Source organism: Haliotis cracherodii, unplaced genomic scaffold (assembly GCF_022045235.1).
Source record: "Haliotis cracherodii isolate W230 unplaced genomic scaffold, xgHalCrac1.p SCAF_8, whole genome shotgun sequence".
NCBI classification, from domain to species: Eukaryota; Metazoa; Mollusca; class Gastropoda; order Lepetellida; family Haliotidae; genus Haliotis; species Haliotis cracherodii.
The window spans coordinates 6,889,290-6,909,653 of record NW_027266341.1 but is presented as its reverse complement, the minus strand read 5'-3'; the positions used below and the strand labels follow the sequence as shown (position 1 = coordinate 6,909,653).

The 20,364-nt window shown below is 42.9% G+C and overlaps 1 protein-coding gene across 1 annotated transcript; it reads left to right on the top strand.

The window, feature by feature from the left end:
* The first annotated feature begins 7,053 nt into the window (after positions 1–7,053).
* Positions 7,054–7,749, top strand: LOC139450336 (circumsporozoite protein-like). The gene has a single exon (XM_071232014.1). The coding sequence runs from the start codon at positions 7,054–7,056 to the stop codon at positions 7,747–7,749; it is 696 nt and encodes a 231-aa protein (XP_071088115.1).
* The last annotated feature ends 12,615 nt before the right edge of the window (positions 7,750–20,364 follow it).

The following is a 20,364-nucleotide window of genomic DNA, read 5'->3' as shown; positions in this document are numbered from 1 at the left end:
TGGTGGCATGAGGCGACTAAATGGATCTGATAGTCAAGCTTGGTCATCGTACCTCGACGGTGTGGATAGTTTCTCTTACTATTAATCAATATGTTATTCAGAATGAACAAGTGATATGGTAGTGGTAATATCATGGTGAACAGCGTGTGACAAATACTTTCTTCTTTCATAGCACGACAAATAAACAGGCATTGTGATGTTATGTGATCTGTATCGTTTGTGGCAATTATTTTTTTAATTTATGTATATTTACATAAGTGTTACATGTCATTCCAAGATATTTAATTCTAATAGAATCAAAATATCAATCACGTACTGGATTGTCTGGTCCAGACTCAACTACTGACAGTCTGTCTTATACCCAAGAGCCGCGATGGGGTCCAGACTGACATTCAGTCCCAGAAAAAAAGTTATCTTATTTAAAAATATATATCTACAAATTACAAATGGAGCCGAGAAAACTCCTTAATTTCAGCAGAGACCAAACAATAGATTCAATTATATGGTCTCTGATTTCAGGGACTAATATAACCAATTCTGCAGAGCTGTAATTTGTTGGAATTTCTGTAATCTTGTCAAAGTCAACCTTTATTTCTGTTTACACGCCATTGCTACCGAGAAGGCATATCTGTGACCACTCCCTGCCACCACACTCCTCCCTTGGTACCCCTCCTCTATCCAGTGTGGCACCAAGACTATTGGTTTTCTTGTTTTTTTTTCAGCTCTTTGTATAAAAAAATGATGCAATTTCAAGTGTTCTTGATTTTCCACGACCAATTGGTGAACAAAGTAATACATCTTTTCATTTCAAGCACCAAACAGTCATGACCTATCAAACCACAGATTGGAGGTCATGCATGTTCTGGTTTACATCGTTATGATGAAGTTGTTTTACAGCGGTGCCGCATTGGCCATAGTTATTATACACATTCGTTTTTATTGAAGGGTGAAGATCCACCTTTTTGTATCCCCTGCAATAGTCCAAATACTATCAAGCACATTTTGCTTGATTGTGTAGATTTTGCACTCATCAGACAACACTTTTATGATAATGTTCATACCCTATCTGAACTTTTTAATTCAGTTTCTAATCACTTGATTTTAGCATATTTAAAAGAAATCAAACTGTATGATAAAATATAGCCTCTTATCTGAACAATCAGTTTTTACTCTTGACTGTGATATTGACTGAAGTTTTAGTGATTTTCAGCATCACTTTTATTATATTTGATTCCCTATGGTCAGATTAGACATTTTTTCGCCGCGAATAGCTGCAAGATTGCTGATGCGGCGTTAAGCAAAACTTACTCACTCACTCATGACAAGTGACGTCAAGCCTTTTCTGATATGGGACACTAAAAAAATAATACATGTCAGCATAAAGATAAGATGCAAAATCCCAGATGGAGACCCGACCACACATGTATTACCGCAGATATTCCCAGATATAATACATGGTTGGGCACCATTTCGGGAACGTTAACTTACCCATATTTTAAATATTTCTTGATAGTCACCGAAGCGTACATAACATATCTTTCAAAGGTGGTGTGTGCGAAAAGAAATGTCTTCAGTAGATGCTGAATTCAAGGGGTCTTAAATATACTTGCTATTTTTCATGTATGATTCCATATGCACAACTTACCTGATGCTAAACCAAAAGATGAAACATCACTTTGAAACAAATTGACAATACACGTATTTGTAACATTAATTTCTTTTCACTTCTCCATATTAATTCCGTATACCCATATCATCATCATCATCATCATCATCATCATCATCATCATCATCATCATCAGGGAAAGTAGCAGAAAAACATCGAAGGGAGGCATTAACTCGGCGGCAACAGATTATTATGTGTTTGTTAAAATGGCAAACAAATTACAAGTAACCGACATGTAAGGTACTGTCTCTCTCACAATACTGCGGTAAACCTTCTAACCAATGTCATGCATTTCAGGGTTTAGATATTAACTAAAACTGAACAACTAACGCCACATCGGGAATTTTAACATAAACTAGATCAAATATGACATGTTAAAAACAAGTATTTAAACTAATATACAAATACATACACTTTCTATTCAATAATCACTACCCATAAGTCCCATAGAGGTTTCAGAAAACTGTTACACTGCTTCAGCTGTCTAGAGAATAAACACATTCGAAGCCACGTGACTTTCCGTGACAAATAAAATGGCAGTTGACGGAGAGGGACACTGGTGACAAATGAGCATACCGTATTTCCTCTATTAGACGCCTGGGCTTCTATTTATTTCGGACAAGCCTTTGACCCGGTCTATTACAGACCCGGCGTCTATTACAGGCGCGTCTAATAGAGGAAATACGGTAAGCGTTTTCGCAGCACAAAGAGGGTCCGGAGCCAGACTTTTCAATCAGGAAGGAGTTACACTGTAATACTCTACTACAACATGCTCTGATCTGTGGGCCCGGCGTCACAAAAGCGTCGAAACTGTAATGGATTGATCGAGGTCCAACTTCAGACAGAATCATTGTCTTGGCGAATGAGAGTTCTAGATAATTTTTTGTCATTAAACAATATATCACGTGACTAATCACGGGTCCGGGTAGTCCTGTGGGTACCCGGGTCCTACTCAGTACCCACTCGGCCCGGGTATCCGAGTTAACCGTCCCAGCCCTAATACGGTGTATCGTTATAGTCAAAGGAAATTAACATTACTTTACCTTATGATTGAGATTTGAAATATACAAAGTAATAAATGGAAATTATGAATACTTTCACCAACAACATTTCCTTATTATCCGTTTTCATTCAGTAGTATTTTAATAGTTTGAGATAAAACCTGATCATATTTCAATAACTTTTAATCTGGATGTGTGATCATGTTATCAATTAGGCCAAACGAAATTGAGTTGCTGAAGCGTCTATAAAATATACGCATGACCATCTGTCCTCGTGCCGACAAAACCAAGGCCGACTTTGGACATTTCCAAGAGCAGAGTATCTTTGTGTGTATGTGTTGTTGTGTGTGGATATGGAAGCGAAACATGTGCTATAATTATGTCTACAGTGGACCCTCTAATCTGGAACCACCACACACACACACACAAGATCGTGGGTAGAATAGGTCTTCAGCAACCAATGGTTGCCGTAAAAAGCGACTGTGCTTGTCGTAAAAGGCGACTAAAGGGACATCGGGTGGTCAGGCTCGCTGAATTGGTTGACTTGCTTTATACATGTCATCGTATCACAATTGCGTGAATGATGTACGCGGATCTTATTCTCGGTATGAACAATGGCAAAGCTCTGAAAGAAAGAAACACTCGCTAATATCAATTTTATTCCATCGTAACAAAATACATCATCTAAAAAAATAGTTAACGTCACATGCTCAAAAGAACCCGGGTCACAGACGATCCTCGGTATGCCATGTTTACCGTATGGGTTGACAGTATATGCATGACCTTGCTGGCTGTGTCATGGAACCCAGAAGGCCAGGAGTATTGCTCCCACTATTAATCACCCGGTTGCCTGCCCCGGAGTCGGTTATTTACAGGCCGCCGTGATACAGCTGTTATATTGCTGATTGTGATGTAAAATACACTCACTCAACAGCAGTTATAGGCTCGGCGCAACTTAGTCCTAGCAAGTTTAATTCAAGAAATTTAAACACCTCTTTACTCTTCTGCTATCTTAAAGAGTAACATATCGACCAGTCTAGCAATGAACGTTTTCCCAAATTACAAAGAGCCAATGTCTCAATTCACAGATCTTCCTAATTGCACGTCTAAACCACGTCTGGAAATAGAATCAGCACTGTGATTTGGGGCTCTCATTAAGGCAACATGCGTGTAAGAAATCAATATCCATCGATTTTACCGAAAAACTGCAATAAATAAAACTTGTTGAGTCATTAAATTCTGTTAGATTCTGGGGAAGGTGTAAAGCCATTAAATAAACTGTGAGCGCATGTGTCAAAGTATTTACTTTTTCCATGTACTTTGGCGTTTTATTTAACTGTTTCATTCTACCTTTAGTGTTTTATTGTCAATAAACCACGACCACGAGTAGTTTATTTCTTATATGAGATATCAATATTATGTACAGCCTCTTTAAGGATGTTAATATAATGTAGAAGCTTTAAATATATTTACCCGTATTTAAATAATGACAACTCCCTGAATAGATTCCGACCTCGGCAATGTCGGACAAGTCCATTTTATGAACAGGTGGGTTACATTTGTTTTCCCCCACATATTCTCACAATTTGCACGTCGATTTGATGTACCATTTCTCCCAATACCGATTGTCATATCTCTCCCACTTTTGGATGCGATCGTTCCGGCATTGCGTTTATCTGCGTTGCCCAGCTACACCCACGGGGAACAACTCACTAGACACTTCACTCCGAAAAATAACGTTGGCCAGTTTACGACGTCATCAAGTTGCGAGCGCATGTTCAAATCTCCAGAAATGATGTCTTGCTAGAACAATGTTTTATCGTGAAATAAACCACGTTTCGTTCTTCATTTTTCTTTGCGATTTATCACGTGGCTATTCTTATATTTTCCCTGCAGTATTTTATTGTACGATAAACTACTCCCACTCGTCGTTTATTTCTTAAATTGAGTTATGCATTCATAAATACTATGTTTTAACTCAAAACGCGAGTAAAGTGTCAGTCTATGGACTCATCTTTCGCAACGCAGGTGCAGCTTCTTGGCAGCGTCTTTTCCATGGCGAGAGTCTAGGCTTCATCGGGAGGCAGGCAGATGTTCAATCATGGCTGTTTCTTCTCTTGGGCTAAAATAAGACTCTAGTGTTTAAATAACCACTGTGCGTTAATGAACTTTCTGTTCGGTGTATGTTTAAGTTCAAGCTTCTTTAAGCAATTATTCATCTAGGGTTTCAACTAACTTCAGTTGGACTTTTCCGTGCACGCTGCCAAGACATAAACATTTATTAGCGCGTAAATAAACTAAACTAAATAAACTCCTAAATGTCCAGCTTTAAGGATTATTTTCTAATTATGATGTTGTCACTTACAACGAAGAACATCATATGTATGAGTATATTTTTGTGTTTGCTTGTGCGGCTTTGTAAAACAATGCATCAAAGACATTTATATTCATGAGTATATCTAGATATTGTTTTGCTCTTTGCGTGTGTGTACGTGAGAGAAACATGCTTAATGATATTTGGTCACATTCATCATCATTAATTAGATGCATTATGATTCTTGTGATGCAGTATTGACTTAGAATTAAAAATCAATTCAAAGAAACGTTAAAATATGATTTCAATTTTCTTAATCATAATTACAAGAACGGGCTTTCCTTTACAGGCCTATGCTACTTAATGATGTCCATGATAGTTGGTAGTAGTCAGGTAATAATTATACAGGCCTAGGCTACTTAATGCTGTCCATGATAGTTGGTAGTAGTAAGGTGATAATAATACAGGCCTAGGCTGCTTAATGATGTCCATGATAGTTGGTAGTAGTCAGGTGATGATAATACAGGCCTATGCTACTTAATGCTGTCCATGATAGTTGGTAGTAGTCAGGTGATAATAATACAGACCTAGGCTATTTAATGCTGTCCATGATAGTTGGTAGTAGTCAGGTGATAATAATACAGGCCTAGGCTACTTAATGATGTCCATGATAGTTGGTAGTAGCCATTTGATAATAATACAGGCCTATGCTACTTAATGATGTCCATGATAGTTGGTAGTAGTAAGGTGATAATAATACTGACCTAGGCTACTTAATGCTGTCCATGATAGTTGGTAGTAGCCATTTGATAATAATACAGGCCTATGCTACTTAATGATGTCCATGATAGTTGGTAGTAGCCACGTGATAATAATACAGGCCTAGGCTACTTAATGCTGTCCATGATAGTTGGTAGTAGCCACGTGATATTAATACAGGCCTAGGCTACTTAATGATGTCCATGATAGTTGGTAGTAGCCAGGTGATAATAATACAGGCCTATGCTACTTAATGCTGTCCTTGATAGTTGGTAGTAGTAAGGTGATAATAATACAGGCCTAGGCTACTTAATGATGTCCATGATAGTTGGTAGTAGCCATTTGATAATAATACAGGCCTATGCTACTTAATGATGTCCATGATAGTTGGTAGTAGTAAGGTGATAATAATACAGGCCTAGGCTACTTAATGCTGTCCATGATAGTTGGTAGTAGCCATTTGATAATAATACAGGCCTATGCTACTTAATGCTGTCCATGATAGTTGGTAGTAGCCACGTGTTAATAATACAGGCCTAGGCTACTTAATGCTGTCCATGATAGTTGGTAGTAGCCACGTGATATTAATACAGGCCTAGGCTACTTAATGATGTCCATGATAGTTGGTAGTAGCCAGGTGATAATAATACAGGCCTATGCTACTTAATGCTGTCCTTGATAGTTGGTAGTAGTAAGGTGATAATAATACAGGCCTAGGCTACTTAATGCTGTCCATGATAGTTGGTAGTAGTCAGGTGATAATAATACAGGCCTAGGCTACTTAATGATGTCCATGATAGTTGGTAGTAGTCAGGTGATAATAATACAGGCCTATGCTACTGAATGCCGCCATGATAGTTGGTAGTAGCCAGGTAATAATAATACAGGCATAGGCTACTTAATGCTGTCCATGATAGTTGGTAGTAGCCATTTGATAATAATACAGGCCTAGGCTACTTAAATACACCACGGTCATGCTGCCCATCAAATGCCTCTCTGTCAGTTTCTTCATTAAAGTCACAGTAAATGATACTGCAGGATACTGAGGTCTCCAAACCTGTCAGAAATCCCCTGTTTCTGTACCTTGGCTGTAATAGTAGATGATTATAGACTCTCCTTCAGCTTCACCTATAGTGTGTAAATGTTTAGTGTTTTTGTGTGCAGTTGGCAGTTTGTGTTACATTGCATGTAAGAACTTGAAATTGCCGAGCTGAGATCTCTGTGATCGACGAACACCACTGCTTTCAGTTGGTATGATTAAAGCGACAGGATAGATATGTGCTCATGTCGTTTGCCACAGTTCAAGTTGGGACATGGAACTGGGGGCACAGGCAGGACATGGAACTGAGGGCACAGGCAGGACATGGAACTGGGGGCACAGGCAGGACATGGAACTGGGGGCACAGGCAGGACATGGAACTGGGGGCACAGGCAGGACATGGAACTGGGGGCACAAGCAGGACATAGGAACTGGGGGCACAGGCAGGACAAGGAACTGGGGGCACAGGCAGGACAAGGAACTGGGGGCACAGGCAGGACATGGAACTGGGGGCACAAGCAGGACAAGGAACTGGGGCACAGGCAGGACATGGAACTGGGGGCACAGGCAGGAAATGGAACTGGGGGCACAGGCAGGACATGGAACTGGGGGCACAAGCAGGACATGGAACTGGGGGCACAGGCAGGACAAGGAACTAGGGGCACAGGCAGGACAAGGAACTGGGGGCACAGGCAGGACATGGAACTGGGGGCACAAGCAGGACAAGGAAGTGGGGGCACAGGCAGGACATGGGAGCTCAGGGCACAAGCAGGACAAGGAACTGGGGGCACAGGCAGGACAAGGAACTGGGGGCACAGGCAGGACATGGAACTGGGGGCACAAGCAGGACAATGAACTGGGGGCACAGGCAGGACATGGAACTGGGGGCACAAGCAGGACATGGAACTGGGGGCACAGGCAGGACATGGAACTGGGTCCAGGTAGGACATGGAAGTGGTGGTCCAGGTAGGACAAGGGAGCTCAGGGCACAAGGAGGACATATGAACTCAGCGTGGGAACCTCAGCAAATATGAAAATACACTTGTGTACTCGTCAGTGATATGTTGGCAAGATTTGCAAGTCACGTGTGATTTGTATGGAAAGAATAGTAGCTTGTTAAAATATTCAGGAAACTTAATTCTCGTTTGAAATTTAAAGATGGTACAATGACACTTTGGAGATCAAGAGGATACAAATTTAGAGGAGATAACACACCTAGTAAAAGTGGACAAAAGCTTACAGTTAATAAGAGTTGTGCTCGGACAACCCGCTTCAGGGATGATCAGTTTTCAGATATGAACTTTTATGTCCACGATAAACACAGTCCATTGCAAATATCTAAATGTCACAAACGTGAGACAAGTATATATCCAGTATAGTGCTCTCGTAAAATTCCAAATAAAATGATTATTAAATGTCATTTTTAAAAGCAAATATAATAAATAGAGTTTGAGCCCGAGCTTGAAATATGAATTCTGTTTTTATGAAATCCAATAACCTGATCAATAATGACGTAAAGGTCGCCTTTTTCACATCGATGTTAACGTCAAATGAAGATGGTACAGTGAATTGAGGGAGTGTACGTTAATGGTTATGGTCTGGTATTTTGTTTGGTGGGGTGTGGCTCTTAACAGTATTCCTGTTAAATCACGGCGTGTAAGCTACATGTGGGAGGATAGCCCGAAGTGATTAACCACTTCGGTGAAACCCAAGAGCACGAGTATGGTGCTGACAAACCCAGAAACATAATCGGAGCGAACAGGGATTCGAACCCACAATCATAGGTCTCGTTTTTTCATTCAAATGAACAACAACTTCAGTTACCATTGTGTTTTTGTCATAACCGGAGAAAGTCTATATAGCCAGGGAGCTTATCTAACTCCCTGTGTAGCAACTCCGGATGTGACGAACACACGGGGGACATCAAATTAGAATAATATCCGAAAGTCAGATATTTTGGCGAGAATAACTGCAATACGACTGGTGCGGGGTAAAGCCATATTTACTCACTCACTCATCCATATAAAGGATTGGGTTTGTTTAGCGAATGTACGCTATAGAACACTTGACAACCCAAGTGTTAATGGACTGAAAGTAGTCTAAAATACCATTATCCAACGCAAAAAGGAATCATCGAATATTTTACTTTTGCTTAGCATTAAAGTGTTTATACCCTGCACACAGAGCTAGCTAGTTTTGTATTCGAGCCAAGGAACACTTCAATTTAGCATTTCAAAAAACATCCCAAGGGAGCATGGGAGGAAAAAATATCAATTATTTTAGTCCGAAACTCGAAAAAAGTCATAAAAGAAATACGATACATTTAACGTAATTTACCAATTTGGAACGTTTCCCGTTTCATTTTTTAACTTCAGGCTCCATAAACATAAAAAAACATGAAAAGCGTCAACCATTTTTTCGGTTACTAGCATGAGCACATCTCCATTGACAAAGTTTTTTTTACGGTTTTCTTACGGTACATTTTTAAGTGAACACCACTGTGACCACGACAGGGCAAAAGAGGTACCAAATCAGCGAGTAGAGAACCAGGCCTTCTTATAGCCAAATGCAAAAGCTATGGTAGTCTCCCTTTTAATGTTTTTACCAAATTGTACGATTCCATGGTCTGGCCATTGATGGGATAGGGAACAGCAATATGGGGAAAACTCCAGTCTACCCGCCGTTCACCACAGAGCTATTCGCTACTACCTTGGAATTGGAAGATATGCTCCAAATCTAGCTATCAACGGGGACCCAGAATGGACTCCTCCCAAAGGCCGACAGTGGTCAAGTATAATGAGACAATGGGCACGTAGAAAAATATAAAGTCGACGAATCAAAAGAACTATTTTTAACTGGTTGGAACAACTGATAAAAAGAACTGGAACTCCAGAACGTGTAATTTTAGGAACAATACTAACTTTGGCCATTTACTAACTATCGTCAATATGGAAACTCGTTTCCTTGTACAAACTGTACAGGCGATCGTTTATAATGAATATATATCGCCATGGAAGGCACAAAATCAGTCTGACATAGAACGCAGCGGAAGTACATTTCGGACACACAGAAAATTCAAGAAAACCTACTCCACTGAAAATAAAATAAAGTGCCCCTTACCAAGAAACCACAGAGACCTTAATAAACAACTGAATGATGGATTGATTGAGTAAACCTGCAAATATTTGGTCAAACTCAGATCTTACGTATTATCTGTTTTGATTAAATTCAATTTTGAAATTTTGGAGTTATACGAGGTATTATTCGATGTTTCAGTCAAATCTACGTGCTCAGCAATAAAGCTTCAGCTGTCCTGATACATGTTTCTTTGTTTGCAATAATTGCACTTTGTGTGACCTTAACCGTGTATTAACAATATGCATAACGGACAAAAACCGACTGGCAAGCACCAGGACATTCGTGTCTAATCGTGCCAATATTCCTTGGATGAAGTTACATCACACAACACGTCCCGTGTTATCCTTGCCATACAAGTACAGGTATTTGAACTGATGGTTTAATCAACATAAATACTACCTCGTGTCAAATTTATAGCCAGTCGAAGAGGATGTCAAAACTAGAGTTCGGTTCTTTTGGTCGATGTCATATGTTTACAAGTCGGCCACGTGCTAAAGGCAAAAGAAACCGCCGTGGCGATCATGACAGGGTTATGGCTCTAACAAACAGCTCAATGTCGATTTCCTTGTTATGATAACCGGCTTAGGAATTTTTAAATGTTGGTTTAAAATGATAATGTGTTTGTCTGACGACGGAAGATATCGTCGTGTTATGTAGTACGTTTATGATGTCCCGTTGCAACGACACAGTACACAAACCCATAGCGGGATAATTGTTCTGGGACGGATGTATTTATGGGAATAAATGTTTACTTCTGCAAAATAGCAAATGTTGCTAGAAATACACTTTTTTTCTGTATCGATATATTCTGCCATTATACAATCCTAAAGGATTTGACATTTTCCACCGAATGTGAAAAGTGCATGAATCACAATATGAATGTTTACCTGAAACGAAAATTCACTGGTTCAGGAAAAGAAATAACACAGTTTGAAAGGTGTAAGAATTTACGACGAAAACAACAATTTTCTGTTGTACAACAGTAATGACCTCGCGTGTAAAGATACCAAACAATATGCATTTTAATACGTACACTGGTCATATACGCGTATTATATTTTCCCAATTTGATACGTTTGTTTCATGATTTTAAGGGATAAAAAATGTAATAGGATTTGGTTTGATACATGTATGGTAATCCTTATATTTTGAAGACTGTTTTCTTACCAATATCCTTTGGAGGTTTATTTATATCCAACGATGAATCTTAATGATTCATTCATGGAATACCCCCCGTGTAGAATGTGTTTGACCAGGCTGGTTCAAGCTATTCACGTCGCAGCCACTATCCTCGGTTCCCAGAGCCATCTCTTGTCCCGTCCCATCTTACAAATGTCCACAAGACAGGCGTGAAATTTTCCACCCTTAAAATATTAGCTGGGATCAAATCGTCAAATATACTTTGTCCACCGAGGCTGGCCTGGGATACGGCGAAGGTCAAAAAGTGACCACACCACTAATCAAATAGGGAGCAAAAGACAGCCTTGTAGTACATCTCGCCCATGTTTAAGGGTAACGGTTGATCACTATACGGTTTGCCGTCTTTGTTCGCTTAGCCTGTAGAGTTGAATTGCGTCCCTGTAAGATGGTGTGTTTTCGTTTGAAGTTGGCATGGCGTCGGCTTATCGACTCCGGTAGCTTTGGCCTTATGCGATAAGCTCACACCGACGTTCTATATGTTTAGCACTTTACGTTTACTGTCCAGTCTAGAAGCTAACATGTTCACCACTGTTGGGGTTTACACGATGTTGCATGGAGACGCACTTGCCTGCCGTCACTGTTGTCGACTGGCTTGGCTTGAATTGTGCCTGTGGTCGTGGATACGGCCGCGGTCGTGTTTGTGTCACCATCACCACCATCGCCAGCACTATCACTGTCACCATCATCACCCACGCCAACACTATCACTGTCACCATCATCACCCACGCCAACACTATCACTGTCACCATCACCACCCCCACCAACACTATCACCATCACCACCCCGCCAACACTATCACTGTCACCATCACCTCCCGCCAACACTGTCACCATCACCACCCCCACCAACACTATCACCATCACCACCCCGCCAACACTATCAATGTCACCATTACCTCCCGCCAACACTATCACTGTCATCACCCACGCCAACACTATCACCATCATCACCCACGCCAACACTATCACTGTCACCATTACCTCCTGCCAACACTATCACTGTCACCATCACCACATCGCCAGCAGTATCGCTGTCATCGTCACTGTGTTGGCGGGGTGGTGATGGTGACAGTGATAGTGTTGGCGGGGTGGTGATGGTGACAGTGATAGAGATGGTGATGGTGACAGTGATAGAGATGGTGATGGTGACAGTGATAGTGTTGGCGGGGGTGGTGATGGTGACAGTGATAGTGTTGGCGGGTTGGTGATGGTAACAGTGATAGTGTTGGCGGGAGGTGATGGTGACAGTGATAGTGTTGGCGGGGGTGGTGATGGTAACAGTGATAGTGTTGACGGGGTGGTGATGGTGACAGTGATAGTGTTGACGGGGTGGTGATGGTGACAGTGATAGTGTTGACGGGGTGGTGATGGTGACAGTGATAGTGTTGACGGGGGTGGTGATGATGGTGATAGTGTTGGCGGGGGTTGTGATGGTGACAGTGATAGTGTTGGCGGGGGTGGTGATGATGGTGATAGTGTTGGCGGGGGTGGTGATGGTGACAGTGATAGTGTTGTCGGGGGTGGTGATGGTGACAGTGATAGTGTTGGCAGGGGTGGTGATGGTAACAGTGATAGTGTTGGCGGGTTGGTGATGGTGACAGTGATAGTGTTGGCGGGGTGGTGATGGTGACAGTGATAGTGTTGGCGGGTTGGTGATGGTAACAGTGATAGTGTTGACGGGGGTGGTGATGGTGAGAGTGATAGTGTTGGCGGGTTGGTGATGGTGACAGTGATAGTGTTGGCGGGGGTGGTGATGGTAACAGTGATAGTGTTGGCGGGGGTGGTGATGGTAACAGTGATAGTGTTGGCGGGTTGGTGATGGTGACAGTGATAGTGTTGGCGGGGTGGTGATGGTGACAGTGATAGTGTTGACGGGGGTGGTGATGGTAACAGTGATAGTGTTGTCGGGGGTGGTGATGGTGACAGTGATAGTGTTGACGGGGGTGGTGATGGTAACAGTGATAGTGTTGACGGGGGTGGTGATGGTGACAGTGATAGTGTTGGCGGGGTGGTGATGGTGACAGTGATAGTGTTGGCGGGGGTGGTGATGGTGACAGTGATAGTGTTGGCGGGGGTGGTGATGGTGACAGTGATAGTGTTGGCGGGGGTGGTGATGGTGACAGTGATAGTGTTGGCGGGGGTGGTGATGGTAACAGTGATAGTGTTGGCGGGAGGTGATGGTGACAGTGATAGTGTTGGCGGGGGTGGTGATGGTAACAGTGATAGTGTTGACGGGGTGGTGATGGTGACAGTGATAGTGTTGACGGGGTGGTGATGGTGACAGTGATAGTGTTGACGGGGTGGTGATGGTGACAGTGATAGTGTTGGCGGGGGTGGTGATGGTGACAGTGATAGTGTTGACGGGATGGTGATGGTGACAGTGATAGTGTTGGCGGGGGTGGTGATGGTGACAGTGATAGTGTTGGCGGGGTGGTGATGGTGACAGTGATAGTGTTGGCGGGGGTGGTGATGGTGACAGTGATAGTGTTGGCGGGGGTGGTGATGGTGACAGTGATAGTGTTGGCGGGGGTGGTGATGGTGACAGTGATAGTGTTGGCGGGGTGGTGATGGTGAGAGTGATAGTGTTGGCGGGGTGGTGATGGTGACAGTGATAGTGTTGGCGGGGGTGGTGATGGTGACAGTGATAGTGTTGGCGGGGTGGTGATGGTGACAGTGATAGTGTTGGCGGGGGTGGTGATGGTGACAGTGATAGTGTTGGCGGGGGTGGTGATGGTGACAGTGATAGTGTTGACGGGGGTGGTGATGGTGACAGTGATAGTGTTGACGGGGTGGTGATGGTGACAGTGATAGTGTTGGCGGGGTGGTGATGGTGACAGTGATAGTGTTGGCGGGGGTGGTGATGGTGACAGTGATAGTGTTGACGGGGTGGTGATGGTGACAGTGATAGTGTTGGCGGGGGTGGTGATGGTGACAGTGATAGTTTTGGCGGGGGTGGTGATGGTGACAGTGATAGTGTTGGCGGGGGTGGTGATGGTGACAGTGATAGTGTTGGCGGGTTGGTGATGGTGACAGTGATAGTGTTGGCGGGGGTGGTGATGGTGACAGTGATAGTGTTGGCGGGGTGGTGATGGTGACAGTGATAGTGTTGGCGGGGGTGGTGATGGTGACAGTGATAGTGTTGGCGGGGGTGGTGATGGTGACAGTGATAGTGTTGGCGGGGGTGGTGATGGTGACAGTGATAGTGTTGACGGGGTGGTGATGGTGAGAGTGATAGTGTTGGCGGGGTGGTGATGGTGAGAGTGATAGTGTTGGCGGGGGTGGTGATGGTGACAGTGATAGTGTTGGCGGGGTGGTGATGGTGACAGTGATAGTGTTGGCGGGAGGTGATGGTGACAGTGATAGTGTTGGCGGGGGTGGTGATGGTAACAGTTATAGTGTTGACGGGGTGGTGATGGTGACAGTGATAGTGTTGACGGGGTGGTGATGGTGACAGTGATAGTGTTGACGGGGTGGTGATGGTGACAGTGATAGTGTTGGCGGGGGTGGTGATGGTGACAGTGATAGTGTTGACGGGGTGGTGATGGTGACAGTGATAGTGTTGACGGGGTGGTGATGGTGACAGTGATAGTGTTGACGGGGTGGTGATGGTGACAGTGATAGTGTTGGCGGGGTGGTGATGGTGACAGTGATAGTGTTGGCGGGGGTGGTGATGGTGACAGTGATAGTGTTGGCGGGGTGGTGATGGTGACAGTGATAGTGTTGACGGGGTGGTGATGGTGACAGTGATAGTGTTGGCGGGGGTGGTGATGGTGACAGTGATAGTGTTGACGGGGTGGTGATGGTGACAGTGATAGTGTTGGCGGGGGTGGTGATGGTGACAGTGATAGTGTTGACGGGGTGGTGATGGTGACAGTGATAGTGTTGACGGGGTGGTGATGGTGACAGTGATAGTGTTGGCGGGGTGGTGATGGTGACAGTGATAGTTTTGGCGGGGGTGGTGATGGTGACAGTGATAGTGTTGGCGGGGTGGTGATGGTGAGAGTGATAGTGTTGGCGGGGTGGTGATGGTGACAGTGATAGTGTTGGCGGGGGTGGTGATGGTGAGAGTGATAGTGTTGGCGGGGTGGTGATGGTGACAGTGATAGTGTTGGCGGGGTGGTGATGGTGACAGTGATAGAGATGGTGATGGTAAGGTTTTAGGGTGACCTGTGACTGAGCTGTATTTCCGCAGTGGAATATCTTGAAAGAATATGAAAGCTGTAGTGCATCATGTCAACGACAAGATTAATCTGCTTCAGAATATGAATTAAAGTTAAAAGGTTTTAAAAGTTACTGCACGACATATGAATATAGCGACCTATTTCATTCCAAATTGTCTGTTTGAATTAAACGACAGACGCAACCAGGACCCAATAGTAAACTGGAGAAAATGCGCTCTCTTTATCCAGCAGCACGTTTTCCCTTAGGTGTGTCTTTTTCAACGACAGATTCGCGACTCTAATGTTCACAAATTTGAAATACAATTACAATTATAAGGACGGTTATTTTTTGTTCCTCTCGGGTCTGTTAAAATATTTAACCAGTTCAGTTTTTATCTGACCGACTTTACTATTGAGTGACGATTATTATTTTGCACTATAGGTGTCTATAGGTTCTAAAACCTACTTCCTGTGAGTGAGTGAGTGAGTGAGTGAGTGAGTATGGTTTTATGCTGTTTTTTTGCAATATTTCAGCAATGTCAGGGCGGGGCAATCCAGAAATTTGCTTCACACATTTGACGCATGTCAGGACTCGAACCCAGGCCGGCGGCGTGACGAGCTACGCCAGTGATACCAGCAGACACACACACGTCGTGGTGCGGGACTTCAATGAAATATGGTGGCATTGGATGTCCTACTCTATACCGTCTTCCTACGTACATTCTTGGGCGTATAACAACACTCACGTCAACAGACACACACACTCTCTCTCTCTCTCTCACACACACATACACACACACCACGTCAACAGACACACACACACGCTCACACACACTCTCACTCACACCCACACCCATCATGTCAACAGACACACACACCACGTCAAAACACACACTCACACATGCACACACACACACTCATAACATTTCCACTTGTATTAACGAAATATTAACTACACCAACTATTATTATTCCTTTTACAAAAGATTAATGATAAATCAATACCCAGCAGATGGATTACATACATGATTAAATCCAGAAACATCGCCTGCTTAAGGGTAGGATACGTGAAACCACGTGAATATCATACTTCCTCCTGTAACTCGTGGAGTACTGTATAGAGTACGCTATGCATTGTTACGACACACCATCGAATTCTTGCATCTGTCAGATTACAAATGAAACGTTTATTACCCTTCTATTTTCAGAAAAGAAGAACTTATGGTTAATATTTCTTAGCGGTACACACATCATGCCACTACACAATGCTGCCAGGCGAATGGCACGCACGCACGTACGCACGCACGCACGCACGCACGTTCACACATACACAGGCCCCACCAAGATATGCTTTAATTACTTTTCTGTGATGAAAAACACACCCATTCGATGTTATCCGCTCAATCTCGTCATCATGGATGAAGGGGGTGGCATCTGAAACTGAATCAGTTTTAAGGTTAGCGAGTCGACGTGTGCTCTAATAACATTACGTTGTGGACGGACATAAGACATTGATGCAATCTAAAATGCAATCATAATGAATTGTCTTTACTCATTAGGTTTCACACGTATAAAATCGAAGAAAACACAATGGAAGTTCCCAAAAATACTTTGCCCATCGAATAACAGTTCACACACACACGCGCACACACACATCTTTGTATATATATATAATACTTGCTGTGTCTACATTTCACAGCTTTTGGGGTACAATCAAGCATGCTCTTTCTATGAAGATTTAAAAATTAGGACGCTAGGTCAGCCGGTATTTGGTCACGTTATATAATGTGTTAAGCCAATTCTGTCCTCAGCCGTGATAGTGTTGGAGTATTGATAAAATATACTTTGAAACCAATCAGTTCAATCAATGCCAAGAAGACATATACACCTCCGTGGTGCAGTCCGCTGTCGTCACTGTTGTCTACTGTGTGCACGTGCAAAATTTTTTCATTAGTGTGTCGACTGCGTGTACGTGCAACCATTTTGTAATTTGTGTGACGACTATGTGTACGTGCAAGCATTTTCTCATTAGTGCGTCAACTGTGTGCACGTGCAAGGGTTTTGTCATTACTGTGTCAACTGTGTGTACGTGCAAGCATTTTGTCATTAGTGTGTCAACTGTGTGTACGTGCAACCATTTTTTCATTTGTGTGACGATTGTGTGTACGTGCAACCCTTTTGTCATTAGAGCGTCAACTGTGTGTACGTGCAAGTAGTTGCATTGCTGTGTCAACTGTGTGTAAGTACAGGCATTTTGTCATTAGCGTCTGAACTGTGTGTACGTGCAACCATTTTGTCATTTGTGTGACCACTGTGTATACGTGCAACCATTTTGTCATTTGTGTGACGACTGTGTGTACGTGGAAGGGTTTTGCAATTAGAGTGTCGACTCTGTGTACATGTAAGCATATTGTCATTTTTGCGTCAACTGTGTATACGTGCACGCATTTTGTCATTAGTGTGTCTTCCGTGTGTACGTGCAAGCATTTTGTTATTAGTGTGTCAACTGTGTGTGCGTGCAAGGGTTTTGTCATTAGTGTGTCTACTGTGTGTACGTGCAAGGGTTTTGTCATTGGTGTGTCTACTGTGTATGCGTGCAAGAGTTTTGTCATTAGTGTGTCTACTATGTGTACGTGGAAAGGTTTTGTCATTAGTGTGTCTACTTTGTGTACGTGCAAGGGTTTTTGTCATTAGTGTGTCTACTGTGTGTACGTGCAACCATTTTGTCATTTGTGTGTCGACCGTGTATACATGCAAGCATATTGTCATATTTGCGTCAACTGTGTATACGTGCACGCATTTTGTCATTAGTGTGTCTACTGTGTATGCGTGCTAGGGTTTTGTCATTAGTGTGTCTACTGTGTAAGCGTGCAAGGGTTTTGTCATTGGTGTGTCTACTTTGTGTACGTGCAAGGGTTTTGTCATTAGTGTGTCTACTGTGTATGCATGCAAGAGTTTTGTCATTGGTGTGTCATCAGTGTATACATGCAAGCATACTGTCATATTTGCGTCAACTGTGTATACGTGCACGCATTTTGTCATTAGTGTATCTACTGTGTATGCGTGCTAGGGTTTTGTCATTAGTGTGTCTACTGTGTATGCGTGCAAGGGTTTTGTCATTAGTGTGTCTACTTTGTGTACGTGCAAGGGTTTTGTCATCAGTGTGTCTACTTTGTGTACGTGCAACAATTTTGTCATTAGTGTGTCAACTTTGTGTACGTGCAAGGGTTTTGTCATTGGTGTGTATACTTTGTGTACGTGCAAGAGTTTTGTCATTAGTGTGTCAACTGTGTGTACGTGCAAGGGTTTTGTCATTAGTGTGTCTACTGTGTGTACGTGCAAGGGTTTTGTCATTAGTATGTCAACTTTGTGTACGTGCAAGGGTTTTGTCATTGGTGTGTCTACTGTGTGTACGTGCTAGGGTTTTGTCATTAGTGTGTCTACTGTGTATGCGTGCAAGGGTTTTGTCATTAGTGTGTCAACTTTGTGTACGTGCAAGGGTTTTGTCATTGGTGTGTCTACTTTGTGTACGTGCAAGGGTTTTGTCATTAGTGTGTCAACTGTGTGTACGTGCAAGGGTTTTGTCATTAGTGTGTCTACTGTGTGTACGTGCAAGGGTTTTGTCATTAGTGTGTCAAATGTGTGTACGTGCAAGGGTTTTGTCATTAGTGTGTCTGCTGTGTGTACGTGCAACCATTTTGTCATTTGTGTGTCGACCGTGTATACAAGCAAGCATATTGTCCTTTTTGCGTCAACTGTGTATACATGCACGCATTTTGTCATTAGTATGTCTAGTGTGTGTACGTGCACGCATTTTGTCATTAGTGTTTCTACTGTGTGTACGTGCAAGGGTTTTGCCATTAGTGTGTCTATTGTGTGTACGTGCAAGCATTTTGTCATTTGTGTGACGACTGAGTATACGTGCAACCATTTTGTCATTTGTGTGACGACTGTGTGTACGTGCAACTATTTTATCATTTGTGTGACGACTGTGTGTACGTGGAAGGCGTTTGCAATTAGTGTGTCGACTCTGTGTACATGCAAGCGTATTGTCATTTTTGCGTCAACTGTGTATACGTGCACGCATTTTGTCATTAGTGTGTCTGCTGTGTGTACGTGCAACCATTTTATCATTAGTATGTCAACTGTGTGTACATGCAAGAGTTTTGTCATTAGTGTGTCTACTGTGTGCACGTGCAAGGGTTTTGTCATTAGTGTGTCTTCTTTGTGTACGTGCAACAATTTTGTCATTAGTATGTCAACTGTGTGTACATGCAAGGGTTTTGTCATTAGTGTGTCAACTGTGTGCACGTGCAAGGGTTTTGTCATTAGTGTGTCTACTGTGTGTACGTGCAAGCATTTTGCCATTAGTGTGTCTACTGTGTGTACATGCAAGGGTTTTGTCATTAGTATGTCAACTGTGTGCACGTGCAAGGGTTTTGTCATTAGTGTGTCTACTGTGTGCACCCCTATAACATCCATCAAAATATCCTTCCCCGACAGTGAGCGTTGAGCTTCACACCATCCAGGAAACAAATTATAATCTAAGAGATAGCCACAACGTATTATTTGCATAATTAACAAACAAGGCATTCAAATATTGATGTTTAAAATAAGCCATTCATCCCAACAAACAACAAAAAACCAGGTGGGTTCTATTTGATTTAAGTTGACAGAGAATTAGGAGCTCAAGTCAACACGACAACTTTATCAGCGGCGTATAAGCTTGTTGCTCTAGGCTGCTGACATTTTGACAGATTCACTGTCAGCTTGGATGGCTGTCTACCCCGGAAAGTAGATAAGTTTTCCTTGTAAATTACAACTCCCATTGTTCTCATGGCCCGTGTTTATTCCCGCCAGGGTCATATAGGGAGGAAGATAAAGCACTCGTCTCGTGTTACTGATATCTGAGTTTGCTCCCTATTGTCTACAGGTGTCAGCGTTCTTCGTCTTGGTTCAGAGTGGAAACGATGTCCAAGAAAGAATTAGACCATAAAGCCACGTGAGCATCAGTTTCTTACCGTGAGCTTGTTTGTCGAGGGGGATCTTTATTGGATTTCAGGGGGTTTGAATCAGTTTTCCATGGAAAC